The following is a 21,807-nucleotide window of genomic DNA, read 5'->3' on the forward strand; positions in this document are numbered from 1 at the left end:
AGAGAACCTGTGCACGTTATGTGACTGCCCAGGCACTTCCTCAGGAAACAGTATAAAAGGTTGCATGAAAAACATCCAGACTACATGGCCTGCCAAGATATATGATTTTACAATTCCATGTCACGTAGGCCTGGTGATTAGTACCGAGTATAATTAACAAGAAAGTACAGAAAAACTAAAAGTACTCGAAATGATGGTGCATAGGAAAAAAAGGATCAAATGTATGGTTAAAGATCCTGTTCCACTTAGATAAAACATCTCTCTGTGTTCTTTGCTCTTAAACATGCTGTTTCCCTCTCATTTTCTCAGATTTTTATATTATGTACTATGGAATCCATCTTAAATAAGCTTATTTCAGAGGCCATTTTATCCTGTCTGTCTTCACTGCTCAGCCTAACATCAAAGAAGGGCTGTTACCTTTGTGTGTTAGGTGATAGGTGTTATGGGAGTGAACGCTGGTTTAACCCCTTCGCGACCTTTGCCGGTTCAGGACCGTCATGACAAGAAGGTCACTAATTGACCTTTGACGGTCCTGAACCGTCAAAAAATTAAATAAGCTTAGAAAGTGATCAACGATCACTTTCTTCGCTTAAACGGCGTTACTGTAATGCCTCGATGTCGAGGCATTCAGTAACGCCGAGATCGGCATCGGGGGCCATGTCTGGGTACTTATGTGGGTACACTAAATGGGTGAGGAGAAAATTACAGCTGAACACAAGCACCACAAAAGTGTCAAAACAGCCTCGGTCCCACAGGGTACAAAACGAAAAATGAGCCCGGTCCTTAAGGGGTTAAAGGGATCTCACACCTATCACACAAAACGGCTCAAACCTATAACGCACATAAATCCCATCACACCTATCACACAAAACACCTGCTTCGCTGTTTAACATGCATGAGCATGAAAATGGCGGATGGACGTAGCTATAGGAGGACTTTGGAGAAATGACTCTTGTTTTTAAGGAACTGTAGTAGTTCAATAAACTGAAACACATCTTTCTTTTACCTCTCAAATTTATGATGCAGCACTTATCTAAGGATATTCTAAGCCCCCCTTTTATTAAAGAAAACAGACATAGTGATATTGGGAGAAGAGAATATGAAAACTGTAGTCGATGTTGATGCCTTTTATTTGGCCACCATAGAAGAATATGTATAATCACAAAAGCTTTCAGGACCTCAGAAGTCTATTCTTCAGATTGATTTGAGGAAGAGACACCTGAGATGTCTAAAAAGTCCCATTAAACAGTATCAATGTCATCTGAAGACTCCATCAGTTTTATGCCATAAGTGTTTGCTTTTGTGATGTATGACAACTAAATGTTCCCTACCACTGAACTTAGTTAAAGATTTATTTCTGTGATGGGTTTGGTCAACATTACTAGGAATGATGGGTCTAATACAGCATTACGTTGCATGAATGTTACATGAAACCGCGTAGGTGGAACAGCACCATTAATAAAGTAATCTGAAGCACAGTACAAAATCTTACCATTTGGGGAAAAAACATAAGATAAAAATCTTTATTTCTTTTGCCCCTTTCTAACTCGCAGCTGGATTGCTATTGCACTGAATGGCAACTTTAGATCTTCTGTATCAACTGGGAATGAAAATATCTAGAAATATCTAGAAATGCACAGTAGAGTTTATAAAATTGTAACTTTATGAGTGCAATATACAGTAGTAATAACTGATGTCTTTGTAAAACCTCAGTTGAAGCAAAGCCATAAATGCCCATAGAAAAGCACAAGTGTGCACTCTGCCCTGGGAAGCAATAGAGGAAACAGATGACCCCACAAAGCACCACTATTGTTCCTTAACATTTGTTCAATGTCAGTGTCCACTGTATAGAGTACTTCTAATTAAAATACGTAGAGGTTATATAAGGAATTTTTAATGCTCTCCAAGACTTTAATTCACATTTGACAAGTAGCAGCTGCTTTAATTATTTCTGTGAAACCAGATCTCTGGAGGCAGAATCAGTATATGAGTTGGTGAATATTTCCTTCCCGCTTCTAATATGAAACTAATGTGTCTGGCAGTGAGTAGAGTTGATTCAGGCTTCTACCTGACCTCTGCCCACTGTAGTAAGGTAAACATCGTCTCAACAAGGTAATCATCACACAAAGAGAAGAGACTCTGCCAAACATTGTTCTAGGTCACACATTACTAACCTCAAACCGCCACACACTGTTCTAGCACACACATTACTATCCTTAAACCACCACACCCTGTTCTAGCACATACATTACTAACCTTAAACTCCCATACACACCGCTCTCGCTCACACATTACTATCTTCAAACCACCACACACTGTTCTAGGTCACACATTATGATCTTCAAACCACCACAAACTGTTCTAGGTCACACATTACTACCCTAAAACCCCAAACACTGCTCTAGCTCACACATTACTATCCTTAAACCACCACACACTGTTCTAGGTCACACATTACTATCTTCAAACCACCACACACTGTTCTAGGTCACACATTATGATCTTCAAACCACCACACACTGTTCTAGGTCACACATTACTATCTTCAAACCACCACACACTGTTCTAGGTCACACATTACTAACCTCAGACCACCACACACTGTTCGGCGTTACACTTTTTTCTACCTAATAAGAGGAATTTATTTTTAATAATCTGTATTGCTTTATAATTTATAGGCACACATCTTTCTTCTTACTGGTTTACCCCTTACAATAGGTTATTCCATTCTGAGGTTCGCAGGTGGTCACATAACAGCGGGTGTTACATGTCGGATTCACAAACACTTTTTGCTGTGTCCATGGAAAACCCCCTCTAAGCCAGTTTCACATGGAAGAAGGGACAATACAGTTGTTACTATGCAAATGTACGTAATGGAAAATGCAACTAATCTGGGAACTAGTTAGTGCAACTGAACACATTTGTAGACCAAATCTTGCATATGCACCTAACAAGTGACCGGTGTCCAACTTGAAGTCCGTAGACCAATTGCACACTCCAAGGTTTTTCTAATGGCAAAGTTGGGCTGATATATGTGCACCATGTTGCCTATTACGCAGGGTAAGCAGGGAGACCAAACTATTAGACCAACCATTTTCTATTTTTACTGTGGAGTGCGATTTCAGACACCTTGCCTGATGTGACTTACATTATGTTCTTACATAAAACTAGAGCTGGAGAAAAATAAAAATAGTATACAATTTTATTAAAAATCTTTAAACACATTTTAAACTAGTAATTTTTAGAATGACTTCCTGCTTGAAACATTTCTTAAGCTGTTGATAGAGAGCTAAGAAACCTATGTAATGTAAACATCAGTATCACACAATGGTTCTATAAAAAGCTGCGGTATTATAATTTCCTACACTGAATAACACTGTATGGCTAGAGAATTCGAAACCCTTTATCCCTGCTGGATGTACATGCCAGAGCCAGTCCCTCGCTACGAGGTTTTATCCCCACTGCCAGGAGGATGAGTTGAACATTTATAAATGCCAGAATCCCGTAAAGAATACACTTCAAGGACAAGCCACAGCGCTGAGGCGTTTTCTGGCAAATCAGACAGTGGCACTGAGCTGCAGTTTTGAAACTAAACGCATATCACCATGACCTCATTTCATAGAGATAATTGGAGGATCATTACTATCCTCAAACTGCAATGCCTTCCTTAAAGTGAAAGGACACCCCACAAAAGTAAAAGGGTTTTGATGACCTATATAGAATAAACAGTTTCTGGTACATTTAGATGAGCACATTTCCAGTTATCTCATTAGCATAACATTCTACTTTGTAAGAAATTCTTACATTAAATACATTCGTTGTGATATGATTCCAAAGCTTTTTTTTATGATTATTTGTAAGCCAAAATCTTTGTATGATTGTATGATTGTCCTGCCATATTGATTATTTTTCAAGAGTTTAGTGATGGTGTCAGAGCCACAGCGATATAAGAAATATGTGCGAAGTTTCCACTTTATTTGTGTGCTAAAGGTTTGGGCTTCACTGTGGATAAACAATAAAATTCTGCTTCTGAAATTAAGCAATCCATAGGATTTATATAAAAGCAATTGATTTTAGTATAAATATAGTTGTTAATTAAAACGACCCGTGGAGATCTGAGACCAAAGGTGGCACAGCTAGAATAGCAATAGGTGGCCTATCCTGTTATTTGCCTTCTTGGTTCCAATCTGGCTCAATTTATGTGTTTTATCTGCCAATAAAAAGGGTCAGCAAATCAACAAACGGCAATGAAAAACTCAGAGGAGGATGGTAAGATTATGTATATCTGCCAACAGTCTTAAATTTCATGGAATAGTCCCATCATGTCCTGCTAATGTCCTGTGTGTTGGGGCCGCTGATGGAGACATTTCGACGTTAGAAAGCTATGCTAATGTGATATACACATTAGATGGGTTTCTACCATGTATGTTTATTTTAATCTGTAATTACATGATAGTTCCCAGAAGCTCCCAGTGTGATGTAATACTTGTGTTCTCCTAAAATGTTTACTGGACCATCAAACTCCACTGTTAAGTATGCTTTCTTTTAGTTTATTTATCGACGTATGCACAATGATAAAATGTTCTCATGAACGCATTGCAAATGCATCACTGTCCATCAGTTTATACCAGAGCTGTCCAACTCGTATTAAGCCCTGCCACAACAGTCTGGCTTAACGAGACAAGAAATGGTTGAACAACAATGGTTTACACAACATTTACACAACAATTGTGTTATATAGTTGAATTATCTAATAGCCTCTGGCAGATAAGGTGCAAGGCTAAACATAATGTCCAGGAGATTGACGCGTCCCTGTTTTGTTGTCAGAAAAAGTCCAGGATTCAGATAGTGTCTAGACATTATACCAACATAGTGCAGACAAATTTTTTTTTCTAAAACAAGCCATAACTAGAAGTAGATCTGCTATAGTTTGTCTGAAGTATGTCATTCGGTGTCTCCCATGCCTTGTGCAGTGATCATCTGCCCCAAATGGAGCCTGTTTGACTCACATAGCTTAGTACGCCCTGTTTATGTTGCGGCCCTCAGCTAAAAGAGACCCGGCTCCCTTGGGTGTGGAGCACAGATCGGCGTGGCATCCATAAGCCAACTGTTCAGCCACAGGGAATAAAAATAAAACTGTGAGCATTACAGGATGGTTTGTAATACAGCTGGATCCAGCTGGGGAGATCAGAAATAAATGTTATTGTAAAAAAAAAACTTGGGGATAAAGTAGTATTAACCATACATTGCCAATGAGGCAACCTTGTCATGGTCACGCACAATTACCTGCCTAAGAATGTAACAGATCTGGTTTCTTGTATCTAATAGAAATAAAATGATAGACAGCTATAGACTGCACGCTTTGGGATGAGAACGGGAAACTGTAACTGAATTTGTAATATCTTCTTGGGTGTCACCTCGGATGCTCTTTGCAGATATAATAACTACACAGTCTGCAATAAAATTAATTTGAAATAAAATCACATTTTCTATATTAGGTCAGGGTTAAAAAAAAAGCTTATTTTTAATGACACCAGACATTTCATACGTAAAACAAGACACTAATTTGGTCACAACTGTATTTCTTCTATGACGCTTTTCTACACAACCTTGTGCACACCATCTATTCAGCCAGTTTCATTAATGGTCAGTCGCTGATACCATAGAAATGTGTTAAATTGTTTTCATGTGTATCAAATGATTCCTCAGACCCTGTGACAAATATTAGAATGCTTTCTATAAAATAAGTACAATTTTCTTTTTCTATATGTTAATATTTGTTTCTGATTATACTTTGTAATTTCTTATAAAACAATAAAAAATGATGTCAGTAATGATTTATAGGTGCATGCCATACACCTCTATTAAATGTTTTAAGTACTAGTGGTTACTAATTTTAGGAGGCAGCCAGAAGAAGAGTTAAGCCATACAGAAGTCTTGTTTTCTAACTCCAATAACTAAAATTAAGTCAATGTCCATGCAAAGTGGACAAAGTTGGGGAATTAATATATATATATAAAATAAAAATAGAATCTTGAGCACTAAACAGTTATTTTACAGACATAAACTGCTATTTAACAAATGTTGTACAAAAAGTAACCATTTCACCAATGAATATAAACAAAAAATCCAAATCCAATACAATTCATTTACTTTTGTGAGGCATGTTCAGGGACGGCCTGGCCTGGGGAGAGTGCTTAGCCTGGTCATGTCGGGAGTGTGTGTTTGAGACCCGAGTGTGTGAAAAGGAGCTAAAAGCTTTTATGAGGACGGGGGCAGTGGATCTAGAATATTGGGGCGAGTTATTTGGCTGTACAAAATGTGTCCGCCATGCCCTAGATATGCTGTTTGCCTCATACTTGGGTGAGGTGTGAAGTTGATATGTGTTTGTCATGTGTTTGTTTCGTTGTTCTTTAGTACTTTTAGATTCCCAGAGTTAAGCACTACTTCTTTTCTTTCAGTGCCTGGCAATCTTGGCTGCTACAGGGACCACGGGAATCCCCCTCCATTGACTGGCATCAGTGAGACATCAAACAAACAGACCATACAGACCTGCATCTCTATGTGCCGGAAACAGCGTTACAAGGTAATAATAATAACCAAACTAAGCAGACCAGCTGAAGGTTACTAAAAAAAACAAAACAAAATGGCTAATCCAAGGAGACATTTTTTATTTTGAAGGAAGCATTAGAAATCTAAGTTTATAATGCCTAATGAATATCCTGGCATTAAATCCCCTGTTATCAGATGGCTGTAAGTTTGTAAAATGGTGTCAGTAGATTTATTGTTTTATATAAGACAGGAGATTAACAAATTCACTATGACGGTGATATGTTGTCTGGTAGTAGTTAAAGGGATGTAAACAGCTTTGCATTTCCTAAGTAAGGATTAGTTCAGAAATTATTACCAGCTAAAGAATGCATGATCAATGTCCATGCAAAATAGACTCCAACGTGCATTTCAGAAATATATATAAAATAATATATAAAATAAATTTAAAAAAATGCAGGGATGAGGACTAAAGTGTTATTTTAAGTTTAGAAGGTCCTGCATAATCTGCTAGTTAATAAATGTTGTATGAAGCAAACCATTTTACCAATGAATACACGCAAAAATTCAATACACCCAAGGAGGTTGACCAAGACTGATTAAGACCAAGGACTGATTAAGATCTAAGCTTTACAACAGGAAAATGGACAGACTAGAAGGGCCGAATGGTTCTAATCTGCTGTCAAATTCTATGTTTCCATGTATCTAAGACAAGACTGAGCTATGAATCCATCATTACCTTAGCTTGGCAGATGCTACGTAGAGAGGTCAGTGCTGTGTTCATTGTATCCTGCTAAGTGTGAAGGACGGTGGAACTGGGAGGAACTGACCAGAGGAGAGCTTATGGAACCTTCCCATACTTGGGCCTTCCAGTAATGTTCCCAATGATAGGCTTTGGGCATCTCAATATATATATATAGCTACAACTTGCATGATTAGATGCTGGCCAACGGAATATAATATCACATTCACCTAGACTTTTCCTGCACATCAGCCAGCGCTTTCTTATGGAATTTGAACTGTTCTATTGTACTCAATAATAACAGTCCCAGTTTGTCTATCTTGAGGAATGTTTCTATGGGAAACCCTCACCTTTGCCTTGATAGTGGTCTTAGAAGGCTACTGTGCCATCAATCATGCCGGATGGATATCGGCTCAGATTGCCCTTCTTCCTTTGGGGAGAGTGTGCAAATACATTACAAAATGCACTGTTGTCCCTTTAACTGTATGTTGGTGGCCTCCAAATATTATAAAAAATAAAATCCCCTGCTGTGTTAATATACATCTCATACCCCTTGTGTAAACTGCTGAAAACTACTGGTAGCGGTGCTACAGAAATAATGCTATACAACACGAAAGAATGAAAAATAGTACCAAAAAAAGATGCACTCAATAGGGGAAGTTTTACTCTCAGAATCGCTTACTCCAATTTGTTATTAAATTGTTATATAAAGGTCCTCTAGTCATCGGTATAATTTCACCACCACGTTGAATTTCTCTCGCAATGTGGATATAGCTTGTACTGAAAGGGACACCCAAAAGCTTGAACCATATGTAAAAGGGGGGCAGGGAGGAAAAATAAAGTGTACAAAATCAAGTAAGCGATTCTGTGTTATATTACTTTTACTATTGAATGCATCTTCTTTTTTTTCCCTGGTAGTGTCATTTTAATGGCCGCCGATGACCAGAATATAAACTGGACTGAGAGGAGGTAGGTTTTCTACTGTATCTTAATGCATTTAACATGACTTTTGTCAGACATAAGGATTGGAAGCATTTTTACCCAGAGCAGTTACTGTTTAAATTGTGTTTACTGTGTACAGAGGGAAGATTGGTAACTGTGGTATGGAATTATTTTATACGTTTCAGTTGATTTGAAGCTTTGGTTAACTGGCATGTGAACAAGGTTATAATGGCCTGTATCGTAATACATGGCGGGCCTTTTCCAATCTTGGTTTTATCTACCTGCATTCAAAAACTACAGGAGACACTGGGAACATCATAGACGTAGATTTGCAGTATGGTTAAAAGCTTGTCCAAGCTGAGTGTTTCTGATCTGACATAAGTTGGGCCACTGAAAACTGATGTCATCAGCATCCATGGCTCACATTGACTACAACAATAATGATTTGTTTTTCACTAACTGATCTCCGGTTCATCCTAAAGAAGGACATATCTCATACCTATTACGAGCTGTATGTAATATATATATATATATATATATGTGTGTGATATATGTTAATGGTGTGCCTTTTCAGTGAGTTTTAAAGGTTCTCAGCACTCTATTTTTGTTCTAATAGCACGCTGATAAGAGAATATAATTCCAATTGGTTGGAAAAGGATTGTGGACATTGCAGTTTAAGAGCTCTAGATAGGCTTTCTGTGTAATAGGTTGTAACAGCCCCAAAAAAGCAGGAAACCATGGTGCTAGTCTATTGAATTGAAGTAAACTTGTTATTTTTCAACTTTGGCCTTTTTTCATCTCTTTATACCAGTTTGCTGGACTTGAATCAGGCTTTGCATGCTTCTGCGGCAACAATGCTGATTACAGAAAACATGGAGAGACGCCCAGCACAGAATGTAACAGCGTCTGCTTTGGGGATCACACACAACCTTGCGGAGGAGACGGACGTATTATTCTATTTGATTGTGAGTCCATCATCTCAAAATCAATATATACAATTGACTTGATATATTTAGATACATCTGTGTCAATTAACCTTTAGTAGCCTTGTGCTTGTTTCATGAATATTTCTTTGGAAACGGATTTAAAGTTCTATACAGTTATTTTAGTTTCCTGCTGGCTCTGATCAATCATTTCACATACACCTCGCTTCGTACATAGGTTTTGAAATGAATCTAACTTAATTTTAGAGCATATCCTCAAAGTGTATTATAATGGTAGGCATCGCGTGTCTACCGCTTCATCATGAAGAAAAACTTTCATTTTTTGCATAAAACTGCCATCTGTGGTGTCTAAATAAATATATATTTTTTCAAAATAAGGTGAAAAATTAAGCGAAACCTGTTTTGTGCATGAGAGCATCCCAAAGTCTGGTTTTCTTTACAGTTGCGAAAGTTACCGCGAAGTGAGGCAACTACAGCCTTGAACTTTTCAATGCTGTGAGGTTCTTAGCAGCCTAGCTAGGCTTGGCATAGGCTCAAATGAACCAGCAACTAAGTGTGAGAAAAAGCATTATCACACAGATCTTGCGTGTAAATTTATAAAAGGGCAGAGCCTCTAGGACAATTGTCCAACAAACGACTATGTCACCAGCATGGCATCCAGACCAACAGCTGCTTGCAGCAGGTCCAACGTTTCTGAGTTTTCATTTCAAAACTCTGCCGCCCAAAGATGTAAAATAGCTGAAAATGAAATGGCAGGGATGCAGAGACATCTGAGAGGTCATTGAGGGCGCACTGGCAGGGATCATGTGTTTACTTTTTTAATTTATAATGTCTTAAACACAATGTCTGAGTGCCAGCTTGACGCAGTCGTGCCCACTGAAACGTTGCCAATGCGTGAGACATAAAATATGCTGGCTGGGTGGCCTGAATAAGCCATCATGTTTGTATGTTTGTATGCGCCCACAGCCCGTCGGACCACAAACAAGCCCTATAATCACCGGGATGGCTCTTTCTCTTACTCTTTAAGGTGCTGTTCCACCAAAATATAATAGCTGGATAAACAGTGCATCTACGTGCAGAGCGCCTTAGACAAGCATGGTCACGCATAATCCAAACAAAAGGGAGCTTTACTTCTCGGATGCCAAGAACACTTCATTTTCATAGAAGATTCCTGAAACCCTTGTCTACAAATCTCTGTGTATTCTTTTCTGGATCTTTCCAATAAGTCAGTAAATGTGTGTGTATATATTTGTGTATACACATTATATATATATATATGATAAGAAGATAGGAAGAGAGTCTGTAATGCGGTCTCGGTAGTGAAACTAGTTTTTAGTGAGGGTGTGGGGTAGAGGGTGAGTGTGCCTCCCAAGAGTCCCGCTTTAGGAAAAACAGTCCCTCTTTGGGCCTGGAATCCCTTTGTTCCACTTTCTTCCCCTGAAGTCCCATTTTTCTAGGAGCTCAGAATATTTGTTGATATCAAAGTGTTCTGCAGCCCTAAAAGTAAAAATAATGTACATATAAAAAAAAAAGTAAAGAAAATATTATAAATTAAACTGTGTAAACAAAATACATTACCACTCTGCTAAATGATGTACTTACACGAGTAAAGACATATCTATAAATAGGTCACAGGAGGTATGTTTTAGTGGGGTCTGTATAGTGAGAATACATGTATAGTGAATGTGTAGCATAGACTGTTAGTGAGGTCTCCATGAATGTATACTTATAGGAGTAGGCTTTATAGGTTTCTATTTATTTACTGCGCTATATTAACAGCTGGTTAATAACAATTTCAGTTGGAAAATTGCAGGATACCTCTGTAGGTTTGTGATCCTCTAGGGTGACAGCATAAACATGTAAAGAACAAAAATCTATGCATATGCTAGCATTTTTCTAATATACAATTTAAGGGATAAAAACACATTTTGGAAAACAGGGGCTCTTTGAAATGGACATCTCTATCTAAAATATAGAAGGAGTTGAAGCAAGGAAATCCTGCCACACTGTCCATCGTCATGGCTAAAAACAGACAAAACTTGGAGCAGTCCAGACAAAATGTCATTAATAGCTACAAGTCGGTGTATCAAACAATTACCATTTTCCATTGGAGGGGCCAACATTAAAAAGTTCAAGGCTACTGGAACAGCTGCTTCCTGGGTAGAAAAAGGATACAAGAAAGTCGTGTTACGTGAGATTAGTGTGTACGATTATGTGGGGAAATGGATGGAAGTCCGAGACTCGCGGAATATATCTTAGAGTTAAAAGAAATAAATGTGTAGTGGTCTGAAGTTTCCTATGGCATATTTTCACATATTAACCCTTTCAGTGACAATGATGAGCAGTGCATAAACAAACAACATCATTAAGAACAATAAACACAGATCCCAAGCCGAGCATTGGAGCTAAAGCTTTGCTGCCATTTATTTTGCTGCCCAAATGTATTACCTGTCTAAGAAGATGGAGGGGAGAGACTAACCGAACTTATGAGCAATGATATTTTATAACATAAAAAATGTAAACGGATGTTTCGAGATCCTTTAAGGGAAACTGTCACTTTCGGAATTCACCATCTATCAGTAATGTTACTATTCCGATTTATATTATCTAGCTCTGACATTTCTCACAATCCATTAGTTAATATTGCATTACAATCCTATTCTTAGCCCAAAAAGGACGTTCACATTTCAAGGCTACCTGCATTGTTTAAACAGACTGAACATGAACATAAAGCATCTATTCTGGAATTTGGTCATTAAAATGTGAAGCAGCCCCATTATTACAGATTGTACATGCAGAATAACAGAAGTAGTGTTAATATTCCCGAGCATCATAACTTTTAATATATGCTTTACAGTGACCCCTCTATCATAGTCTTCCAGTTATTAAATGAAAGAGGGATACTCGTGATTAGTGAAGGATTTGCAGTAATGCCATTGCATTTTTTGTGATACACCAACCATTGCTTAGAAAAGAGGAACCTCAGGGGAGGAAACAGCGATAGATTCAAAGATCCTAAAAAATGAAATAAACCCCATTAGTTGGTTGGCTGGCACAAATGTTTGGTCTAATTCAGTGAGCTTTTGCTTTGGATTAGGGACTTCCACTACCTATACAGTTTCTGCACTTTTAAAAGATTTTCACGGGTCTCTGTACATATATAGGGTAAAGGTAGGAATTGGTTTGGGATTAAGGGGAACGTTGGTCTCACTAAAGTTTCCGGTGGCTGTTCCACATTCCTTGGACAACCCTACTTATCTCTCACTTGGCATCAGTCTTGCCCTCTGTGTTACATCGTCTATGTTTTAGACCCATAGTGAATGATCTGTGGTCATTGTGTATCCAATTAGATTTGTATGTAACGGAACTGGATACGTTTGTAATACTGAAGATTGATAAACAGATTGTACTTGTTTGTTTCTCTTGTAAATAATTAACAAGACAATCTTGTGTGCCATATAGCCCCACCAAAAATAAGTTTCACTCAGCTATCCTGTGCATTAAATAATGGATGTGGAATGTCTCTGGAATTAATAAAGGTTCTGTATTAGTATTTTTATATGTCAGCCCTAAAATGTATCGCCAATACAGTAGGAAGTCGATTAGTACATGATGTGGATCTAGATTGGCATATAAAAATGTCTACAGAAATACATGGCAAATATTTTTGTAAAGTGGTTCTCCTATCATTGTAACACGCCAGCTAGGAATGTTTTAGAGGCTAGAATCTGATGTGATTTGTCAGAGGGCATTGTCCAAATGACACATTTGTGTGTGGCAGAAATGTACCCCCATTTCTCATAAACATTTATTGCTTCTCGATTCCGTTTCTGTAAAGCCTGTCTTTGAGAACAATGTGATGCAGTCTTGTTAGCCTGAGTGGGCAGCCCATTGTGTACTTAGAGGTCAAATTGTGAAAGAACATTTGAGGAAAAGGACACAGCTGTGGTCACACACACCCTCGGTTTGCGGGAAGTCAAGTATGTGCCTCTGAATTTAGACACGGGTTCGGAGCCTTGAAGGCAGGAGAATGGTAGCAAAACAGAAGTTTGTTGTCTAGGGTTTTTATGGAGGTGGAAAGCAGAACACTGGTTATCCACAGTCATTCCTCAATCACTTTGTGATTTTTAACCAAATATAATTACCACCTGACTTGATTTGGGCTTCAGCTCAGAGTGTTCTTGCAAACTATTTGCACTAGATGTAAAATGGTACCGATTACTAATAATCGTTTCTCTGTAGGAATTTTCTGATGACCCCTGTCTTCCACTTAATTACAGAAGGAGACAAAATGGGGCGTAATATATTGCGTTTTCTTTGTGTGAACCAGCTTTTCTCTCTTCTTTATCATTTCCCTTGTCTGTTTTGTCTCAGTCATCAATATCCTGTAATGCCTCTGACATTTGACATCTGTCTTCCAGCATTCCCCATTCACAAAAATGTATCCTATTCATGACATCATCATGGGGTAAGACGGCAATTTCCAGTCTGGTTTCAAGAACAGCTAAACATCCCAGTAATGTATTTGGCCAGAAGCATATTTTGAACACCAGCTCCTCAACAATACTGTCACCAGTTCGGCCTAGAATGTATTAACACTAACAGGAATCAGTTGTGTTAAAGTTCATAGATTAGACGAAATGTCTCCAAAGTCATCCTGCCCATTAATCATATCTGTTAGTTTCACAGACCCTCACAGCTATATGTAGACTTTTCTAAGGAAGAAAATAAAAGCTGGTTGCAGAAGTTTCTCAAAAATAAGCAGCCAGTCTAATTTTTTTTCAGTCCACATCTAAAAGCACCATAACTACACCTTACGCAGGGTCAATGCACCCATTACTGGGCATAGCCCTTCATAACACATACCATTGTTGTGTATTTCACCTTAATTTAGGATTTAGTGAATAATGGCCTCTATTGGTGTGCTGTGCAAACATCCTAGTTAATAAAGCAGAGGAACTATTGCTAAAATGTCATAGTTACAGAAAAGCGTTGTTGATAGGTCTTAAACCTTTGAATGCTTACATGAGGTGTAGATGGGGCTCGGATGTCACACAATCCAATTTCGGTAATTGCCATCAACATTTTTGGCATTTGTGCCAAGTTTGCATACATTCTGAGGTTTCAAAAAAAAACAAAAACATAAAAAGCCTTGTTTTTGCAAAGTAAAAAATGTCAAGGTGAGGTTGCCTCCAACCTTTTTAAGGTCTTATTTGCAATAACATTGATAAAATGAAACATGTCATGTACTCAGATTTTACAATACTTGGGCAACTTTTTTTGCCGAGGTTAGATGCTGTTTAGTCATGGAATTTTAAATGTATATAGCATTTATTTAGTTTTTAAAAGCTCTTCAAATGAGGCTTTAAAGATTTGACTTGCATTCTTCTTGCAGACAGCCATGCTCGGTAGCCCCCTTATACAGTACATGCTTTTGTAGTGTGTATCTGTACCGTGACAGACCAAGAATCCAGCTGACCACGTTATTGTAACACTTGCTGTCACAACTAGAAATCCTCACTAATTGAATTAAAATGAAGCAAACCATGCATGCCTCACAGTGGAGGGTACACACAGTACTTCTCTTCTGTTTGTCATTAGGTACCATTTGTCAACATCTCATTAATGAGCAAAAGCTAAAATAACACAAACTTTGCCTGTTCTTCGGAAAAAAAATTCTTTTTTTTCTAAAATACAGAAGGGTGAAACGATAAAACAAAAAAGTATGTTAAGTTGTTGCATGAGCGTTCTACATTTTAAGACAAATGCTCATTTTGTTTTTTAAAGTTGCAGTTCCACCTTATCTGCTGAACTTTTGCAACTAAATGCAGCATTAAAAGTATCATTCCTAGTGCTGTTGAATGTCCAAACTCTTCCCAGAAATATTTGTTATAATAATGTAAAATTTGCCTTATTCATAATTTTAGCTGGTAACACTTGTCATGTGACACAGAATTGGGTACTGATAGGCTGCTGCAACTGAAGAAAACAATTCTTATATATTTCTGGGTTGTTCTTATATAACTAAACATTCACTGGAAATAATACAATTCTTGAACTACTAAGGTTTATTTCAATTTATTTATGTGCCAGAAGGTAAAACAAATGTTTTGTCTAAGTGGAACAGCAACTCTAAATCTCTGTGCAGAAGATGGGCGTGCAACATGGAACCCAGAGTGTTCAGTAGCCTTTAAAATCTATACAATATCTTTTTTTTCCCCTAAACAGGTACCCGTGGCTTAAATGTAATATTATCTTGCATTGTTCCAGTTTTAGTGTTCTAAATAAATAAGATGACTGCTCACATTTTTCTGACTCCCAGAGGTTTGCTGGTGGTAGGAGAAAAGTGTTTCATAAAGAATTAACATCTTAATTTCTTTTGTGTTCATAGCACTGATTGGTGCCTGCGGTGGAAATTACACAATGGATTCTGCTGTTATCTACTCACCAGATTTTCCAGATACTTATGGAACAGGAAAAGCTTGCTATTGGACCATTCAGATTCCAGGCGCATCTGTGATTCACTTTGAGTTCACCTTTTTTGATATCAAAGACTCTAGAGATATGGTTGAGTTGTTGGACGGTTACACTAAGCAGGTTTTGGTGCGGTTTGATGGAAGAAACCACCCCACACACTCATTCAACATCTCACTTGACTATGTTATTCTTTATTTCTTCTCTGATCGTGTCAATCAGGCTCAAGGCTTTGCTCTGGTTTACCAAGGTAGGAATTGTCCAGCCTTCTACTATTTGAGTTATAAACCTTATTTTGAATTGGTATCGCCTGTTGTTGAGGTCCATAATGTTGGTTGGCATTTTCTCCTAGACTACTCTTTATTTTATATTGGTATTTTTAGTAAAAGTAAATTAAACCACTCACTCTGGTGCTTGATTAAAGAGCCACTACACAACGCGTTCCTTGAAGATGCCCTTTAAAGTGTGTAATCACCCATATTACCAACTGGTTCATTATGGAGTGACCATCTCTACTGCTTTTACAACAGAATTATTGGAATACACTTTTCCAAAGCCAATGAAAGACAAAGTGGAAACTGTAACCTTGGTTTCACCCTTTAGTGGAGTCGCAGTGACATTTTGACCAGTTCTATGCACATCTGGGAATAACCTAGCTCTTTAAAGCAGCATCTGGAGTGAGTAGTTTGACTGTGATTCTTCAATAATTAATTACCATGACTGTAAGGAACAGGGACATGGTTCCTTTTGGATATATCAACAGCTGTTGAATCAGCCATTACGCAGTAGCCAAATTCGTCAGGCTTCAACTACTGTAAGAATATACATGTGAGATACTAACGTATCTTGTGTTGGAGAATTCCAGTGGCATCCAAGGTATACAATTTCTCTTCTCATTCAGAATGTTCTCTATTATACTGTCAATTATTGGAAGATGCGCCCCTCCCTACCTATAAAAAAGAAGCAGGCAGCTGTAGAAGGCATTATTGTCTGGTATCTAAGGGTGTTTTTGTATGAAGACAGCAGAATGATCCCAGATTCAATAGAACTGTAACATTCCACATTTTCAACCGACCATGAATATCTCTCTACTCTGTTTAAAGGCCCACCTGGTGTCTTTTAGGTCGGTTTCCATGTACTTTTCGGTTTGCACAAAATGTTTGAGTAAGAAACAGAAGTTTTATAACCTTATATGAGCCTTCTATAATCAGGCATTCCCACGTAACCTATTTAATTTAAATCCAATAGGAGAGAGCACCCACAAAGCTGATTTAGCCATGACTAGCATGGCATTAACATTATTTATATATTTTTTTTCATATGTTACAATGAAGTTACAAAACTTGACTTAATCATTAAAGTGTGAAAAGGGTCTACATGATACCAATTTAAACAATTGAACACTTTTAATGATAATTTTTGAACTTTTTTCCAACAGTTTTCCAACTGTGTATTTGTATTACCAGAAACAAAATGAGTTATGTCCGAATTACATCTTTAAACATTGTGTGTGTGTAGCGGTGAGGAAAACTACATAGACCACTTAAAAATTGACAAATCTGACACAATTTAGTTTATTTTATATATAGATAAAATTCTATTTTTTATATTTTGATGTGCAATGATTTCTGCCCTTAAGTTTTCATTTACCCCCAAACTTGGACAATTCTCCATGGTCCTCATCCAAATGAGTTTGAACAAGCTTCTAATAACTTGCGAAAATAAAATAATTGCAAAGCTTTTAATTACAAAGGTAATGCGCAAGACATGTCAGCCAAAACATATTCAGGTGCTCTTTATGTGTTTAGTAATGAAGCATGGCTATTGTGAAAACTAATAAAGTGTTACCTTTGGACAGCTTTTTGCACTTGCTGTAGAATAATGGGAAAGTGATTAAGAAAATGAAAATATTAAGAAGATATAATATAGGGACATATCTTTTTTGCTGTTTTGCTCTTCTTATTAAAAGTATATTATATATGTATCTCAAAAAAGTACTAAGCTGTTAGTTTATCAACACCTGTTAATATTGCTTTAAGACATTCTATGAGTGATGCGTATAATGAGTCTGTACTATAGAACATCTAGCAAGAGTACTCTCCTGTGCTTTCTAACATCTGGCTTGTTTTTTTTCACCACAGCATTCATGGAGCGAGCCGTGGAAAAGCCTAAGGCACTCAGCAACCAGACGCAGACAGAGCTCATCACGCAAACAACCAACCTCAGCATCAATGCAGCTCGATCATCAAAAATTCTGTATGTCATTACGACAAGCCCGAGCCGGCCAACTGGGCATATGCCAGGTAAGGAATTTCCCATCATTCTGATACCACTTGCTATACCAGGGGCTGGTTCACCACCAAAAGAGATATTTTGGTTCAGCATCCACTGGGTCTCTTCCCAGCCTCCGTTTTGGTCCCCAACTATGGTGAGGCGCATATGAGGAATGAAAGTCATGTGTTACTGAGGCCTACAACACGGAAAGGATAAAAAAACAAAACACTAAGGGCTTTGTGTGTGCATGTAAGAATATATCTCCCTGGGCTTCTCTAGTAAGCAACCACATATACTGAATGCTACCCTGCATGATTGAGACTGTTTTTAAGATTGGGGTGTTCCCTGACCTCTTCACAAGGCTTACTTGTTAGTAGACATGTTGGAATCCCCTAGTGAGATCAGTGCTAACCTGTGCAAATTTGTCACCAAACCCACAATCACTATGGAGAACTTTTGCTATTTAACTTGAGAATTCACTGAGCCCTGTATCTCTAGGCACCTCCAGCTTTTTAACATTATTGAAACTTAATAAACCTATAAAGTTGCCTAATCTTCTCAAAACTTTGTGTAAAGTTTAAAATATGGTACCATCTGTAATCTAGCCAGCCTCATAGCTTTGCGTGCTTAACAGTAGCAATAAGCAAATAACATATAATATCTATATTAATGCATTAACATTCCTTACAACTACAGTTTACAACACAAGGTGTTAATAATAATTCTATATAATTATAATACTGTTTCAATCAAAAGTTTTTCAGTCTGTTTATTCTCTATTTCGATCATTGTTTTTAAAATGCTTATTCACGATCGTTCTATTTTTTTTTTAACAGGTTGGACAGTCTATGCACTTACAGCCCTTCTAATTTTGACGATTATTGCTATTTTGGCTAAAGCACTTTTACACATAACAATGAAGTAAGTGTATAGTAATTAAGTTGTGTTTTATTCATATACACCAGCGAAAACATTTTGATGAGCAACTTATGCTTAAAAGGACAAAATTTTATGTATCTAGAGTACCATAAAGACCCTTAAACCATGAAGAGGTTTGCTGCATACGTTTTCCATAAAATAATTATCTGAATGACCAAAATGCCCGTGGAAAGGTCATACAGGTAGACCTTTCCCTGTGTTACGTAAAGGTGAATTGAGCTAGGGTCTTGTGAAGTGTTTTAGTTCTGTAGGGGACAGTTTGCTGAACTTCCCTCGTGTCAGATCAAAACAAGGGCTGGAAGTTTTTAAGGATACTGTATCACTGCACGATTTAGATTTAAATGTAAAGAAGCATACGATACATTCAGAAATAATTATAAAGGTCAGAAAGAATATATTTATTTCCAAAAGCTCTTTTAATTTAGTAGTAGTAATTAGTGTGACATAAAAAGCGATGTTGTTCATTTATATACATAACTGTGCTGTTGATCATTATCCAATATTGGACATTGTGTGTTAAACTCAAGGATTACCGCTTGTTGGACGAAAGGATAAAATACTGGAAATTGCCAGGTTAGACTGAAAATATACGAGATCATTTCTCACTAACACCTTGCATTTTTCTTCAAGGTCTCCTCGATTACCTTCACCCACAGGCTTGGATAGTTGTCACAGAGGGTCTGCAGGAGAAATATGGAGTATATTCTATAAGCCTTCTACATCCATCTCCATCTTCCCAAAGAAAATTAAGAGTCTACATGATGACCGCAACCCTTTGGTTGGAGAATAAATTGCACTTTTAAAGAACTTTTCAACACTGCAGGGCTACACTGGGAAACTCCTGCCACCTCTGTTTAAAGATGGCTGTCAATAAAAATCAACAAATCATGAACAGTGGACGTGGACGATCCAACATCTACATGGGCTTCTAGACCTCTGCATCTCTACAGTGCGGTGATGCATTAAGGCACATTCAACCATAAATATTCCCCAACAAAAAGATCAAGAGGAAATCCAAAAAAGCTGTATGAGATCTTGTTGTCAATATCAGGTCAAGGAGAACATGCGGTTAGGGTGGGATTAACAGAACCACAGCATATTGCTGCAGACTCATGCAATCGTCCCTGCCCTGTCTGGTGGGGTCTCCCGTGTTTGAAAGGAAGTCTGATTTATCTTCAGGCCTTTCTTATTTTTTATTCTATTTATAAACTTCTATTCTATTGAGAACAGAAATAAGAGGCACCAGAGAGAAATGTACAAAGAAATACACAATGGGCAGCCTTCCTGGTGATGGTTTCTTTTCATGTGCACACAAGTCCCGATGCAAAGTATCTCCTGAGAAAGACAAACACAAACAAAAGCCGTCCAAACATGAACCAAACTAGACGAGGAGTCTTTTCATTCTAGAGCTGACGATATTTCCCAGAATGATTGGATACTCTAATGCAGTCTAGGATTGTGTGCTGCCCTTGAACATGCATGGATGGGCTGTAATGGTGCATGAAATGGATTTTCATGATTATGGGGCAACCAGATAACCTGTTATAGCCCTATCTCCAGAACATCCATATTTATATCCATTCGGAATAATTTAGCTCATTGTTAAGACCTAAATTTATTTTATCTGGATCCATTTATGTCTTTTTTGAAAGCATTTGTCAATTTTACACATAAAATCGATTCAGTGATTTCCTTTTCTTTCTCTCTTTAGTATGATTTCACTGTGTTTTCTTGCTGTTTAATTGTTATAAGAACAGAAAAAATCAGATTATTGTTGTTGTTCTTAAGATCATATTACTGCATCACACTACAGGCACACCCTACATTAACGTATACAATGGGGTCCAGAGCATGTATGTAAAATGAAAATGTGCTTAAAGTCATTTCCACGACGAAACACTCACAAGACACCCAAGGCGCGCGACAAAAGGAACTGAAGTGCTGGAGTTATGTTGTTATGTGTCCATTCTCCCAAAGCAAGTGTATGTAAAACAAGAATGGTTACGTGTCCTTAAAGTGGGGTATGCCTGTATTCCATAAATTCTACTTTGCTTATGAATGAAAGACTTAAATTAAGCATTAAGTATCAGAGGTTTGTGTTGACCAGTGTTTTTGATCAAACAAGGACCCCCAGCATATACCTTTTTCCTTAATAGGTTCCATCCTTATAAATGATCATTGCAAAATACCATCAACTTTTGAGATTAAACTGATATTTTTGGAGGTAACCCAGTTGTATCCAAAGTGGTAAACATACAACAGTTTACAGTGCCATATTGTATAGGGGAATTTAGTGTGGGTGAAACCCTGTATTTACTCTTTTTCCTTTATTTTTTTATGAAGCCTCTTTTATTTACCACACAGATAAATTAAATTGTACAACGAAAACCAGGCAGAGTGTTGCTGAAAGTTGACCGGTGAATTGACCATCTTTCAGTTCAGTTCACATATGGCTGCTCATATCACAAGACTGTCAGTTCAAATGCGGCAAAGTGAAATTGTGCGCATGTGTGTAATATGGAGTACGTAGAACTAGGTTACCTTCTGGTGAGAAACTAGCGTTTCCAGCTTGGAAGTGTCTGGATAGCTACTAGTTGGCAACCCGTTTTTCTAGATCCTGGTCTGCCACCAGGGTTCCTTTACTTCAGACCTCTTGACAGTGGTTCATAGAAGATTTAGCAAGACCCAGTAGTCCATAGCTTTATAGTCATGGACTATCTTAATATTGAAACTTCATCAGAATTATGTGATCTTGTGATTATGGTTTTTTTTTGGAAGATGGTTTTAAAATCAATGTTAAAGTCATATGGCAGGAGGGCCTAACCAAATTAATAGTAACAACAGTATTCAAAAATATCAGCGAATGACTCCGCATAATATGCAGGCAGTTTGTGTAGGTAGAGTATAGTTCTCACTCTGTTGTCAGTTTTGGGCTTCATGGAC

At 37.7% G+C, this 21,807-nt stretch overlaps 1 protein-coding gene across 1 annotated transcript in view; it reads left to right on the forward strand.

The window, feature by feature from the left end:
* KREMEN1 (kringle containing transmembrane protein 1) overlaps positions 1-19,654 on the forward strand; it is a 34,231-nt gene extending 14,577 nt beyond the window's left edge. The window contains exons 4-9 of the mRNA XM_089481701.1: positions 6,462-6,586; positions 9,045-9,198; positions 15,569-15,901; positions 17,793-17,954; positions 18,762-18,846; positions 19,495-19,654. Coding sequence (XP_089337827.1) covers positions 6,462-6,586; positions 9,045-9,198; positions 15,569-15,901; positions 17,793-17,954; positions 18,762-18,846; positions 19,495-19,654 — 1,019 coding nt within the window. The remainder of the gene's footprint in view (positions 1-6,461; positions 6,587-9,044; positions 9,199-15,568; positions 15,902-17,792; positions 17,955-18,761; positions 18,847-19,494) is intronic.
* The last annotated feature ends 2,153 nt before the right edge of the window (positions 19,655-21,807 follow it).

Source organism: Sceloporus occidentalis, unplaced genomic scaffold (genome assembly GCF_023333645.1).
Source record: "Sceloporus occidentalis isolate IW3139 unplaced genomic scaffold, rSceOcc1.0.p SCAF_16, whole genome shotgun sequence".
Lineage (NCBI taxonomy): Eukaryota > Metazoa > Chordata > Lepidosauria > Squamata > Phrynosomatidae > Sceloporus > Sceloporus occidentalis.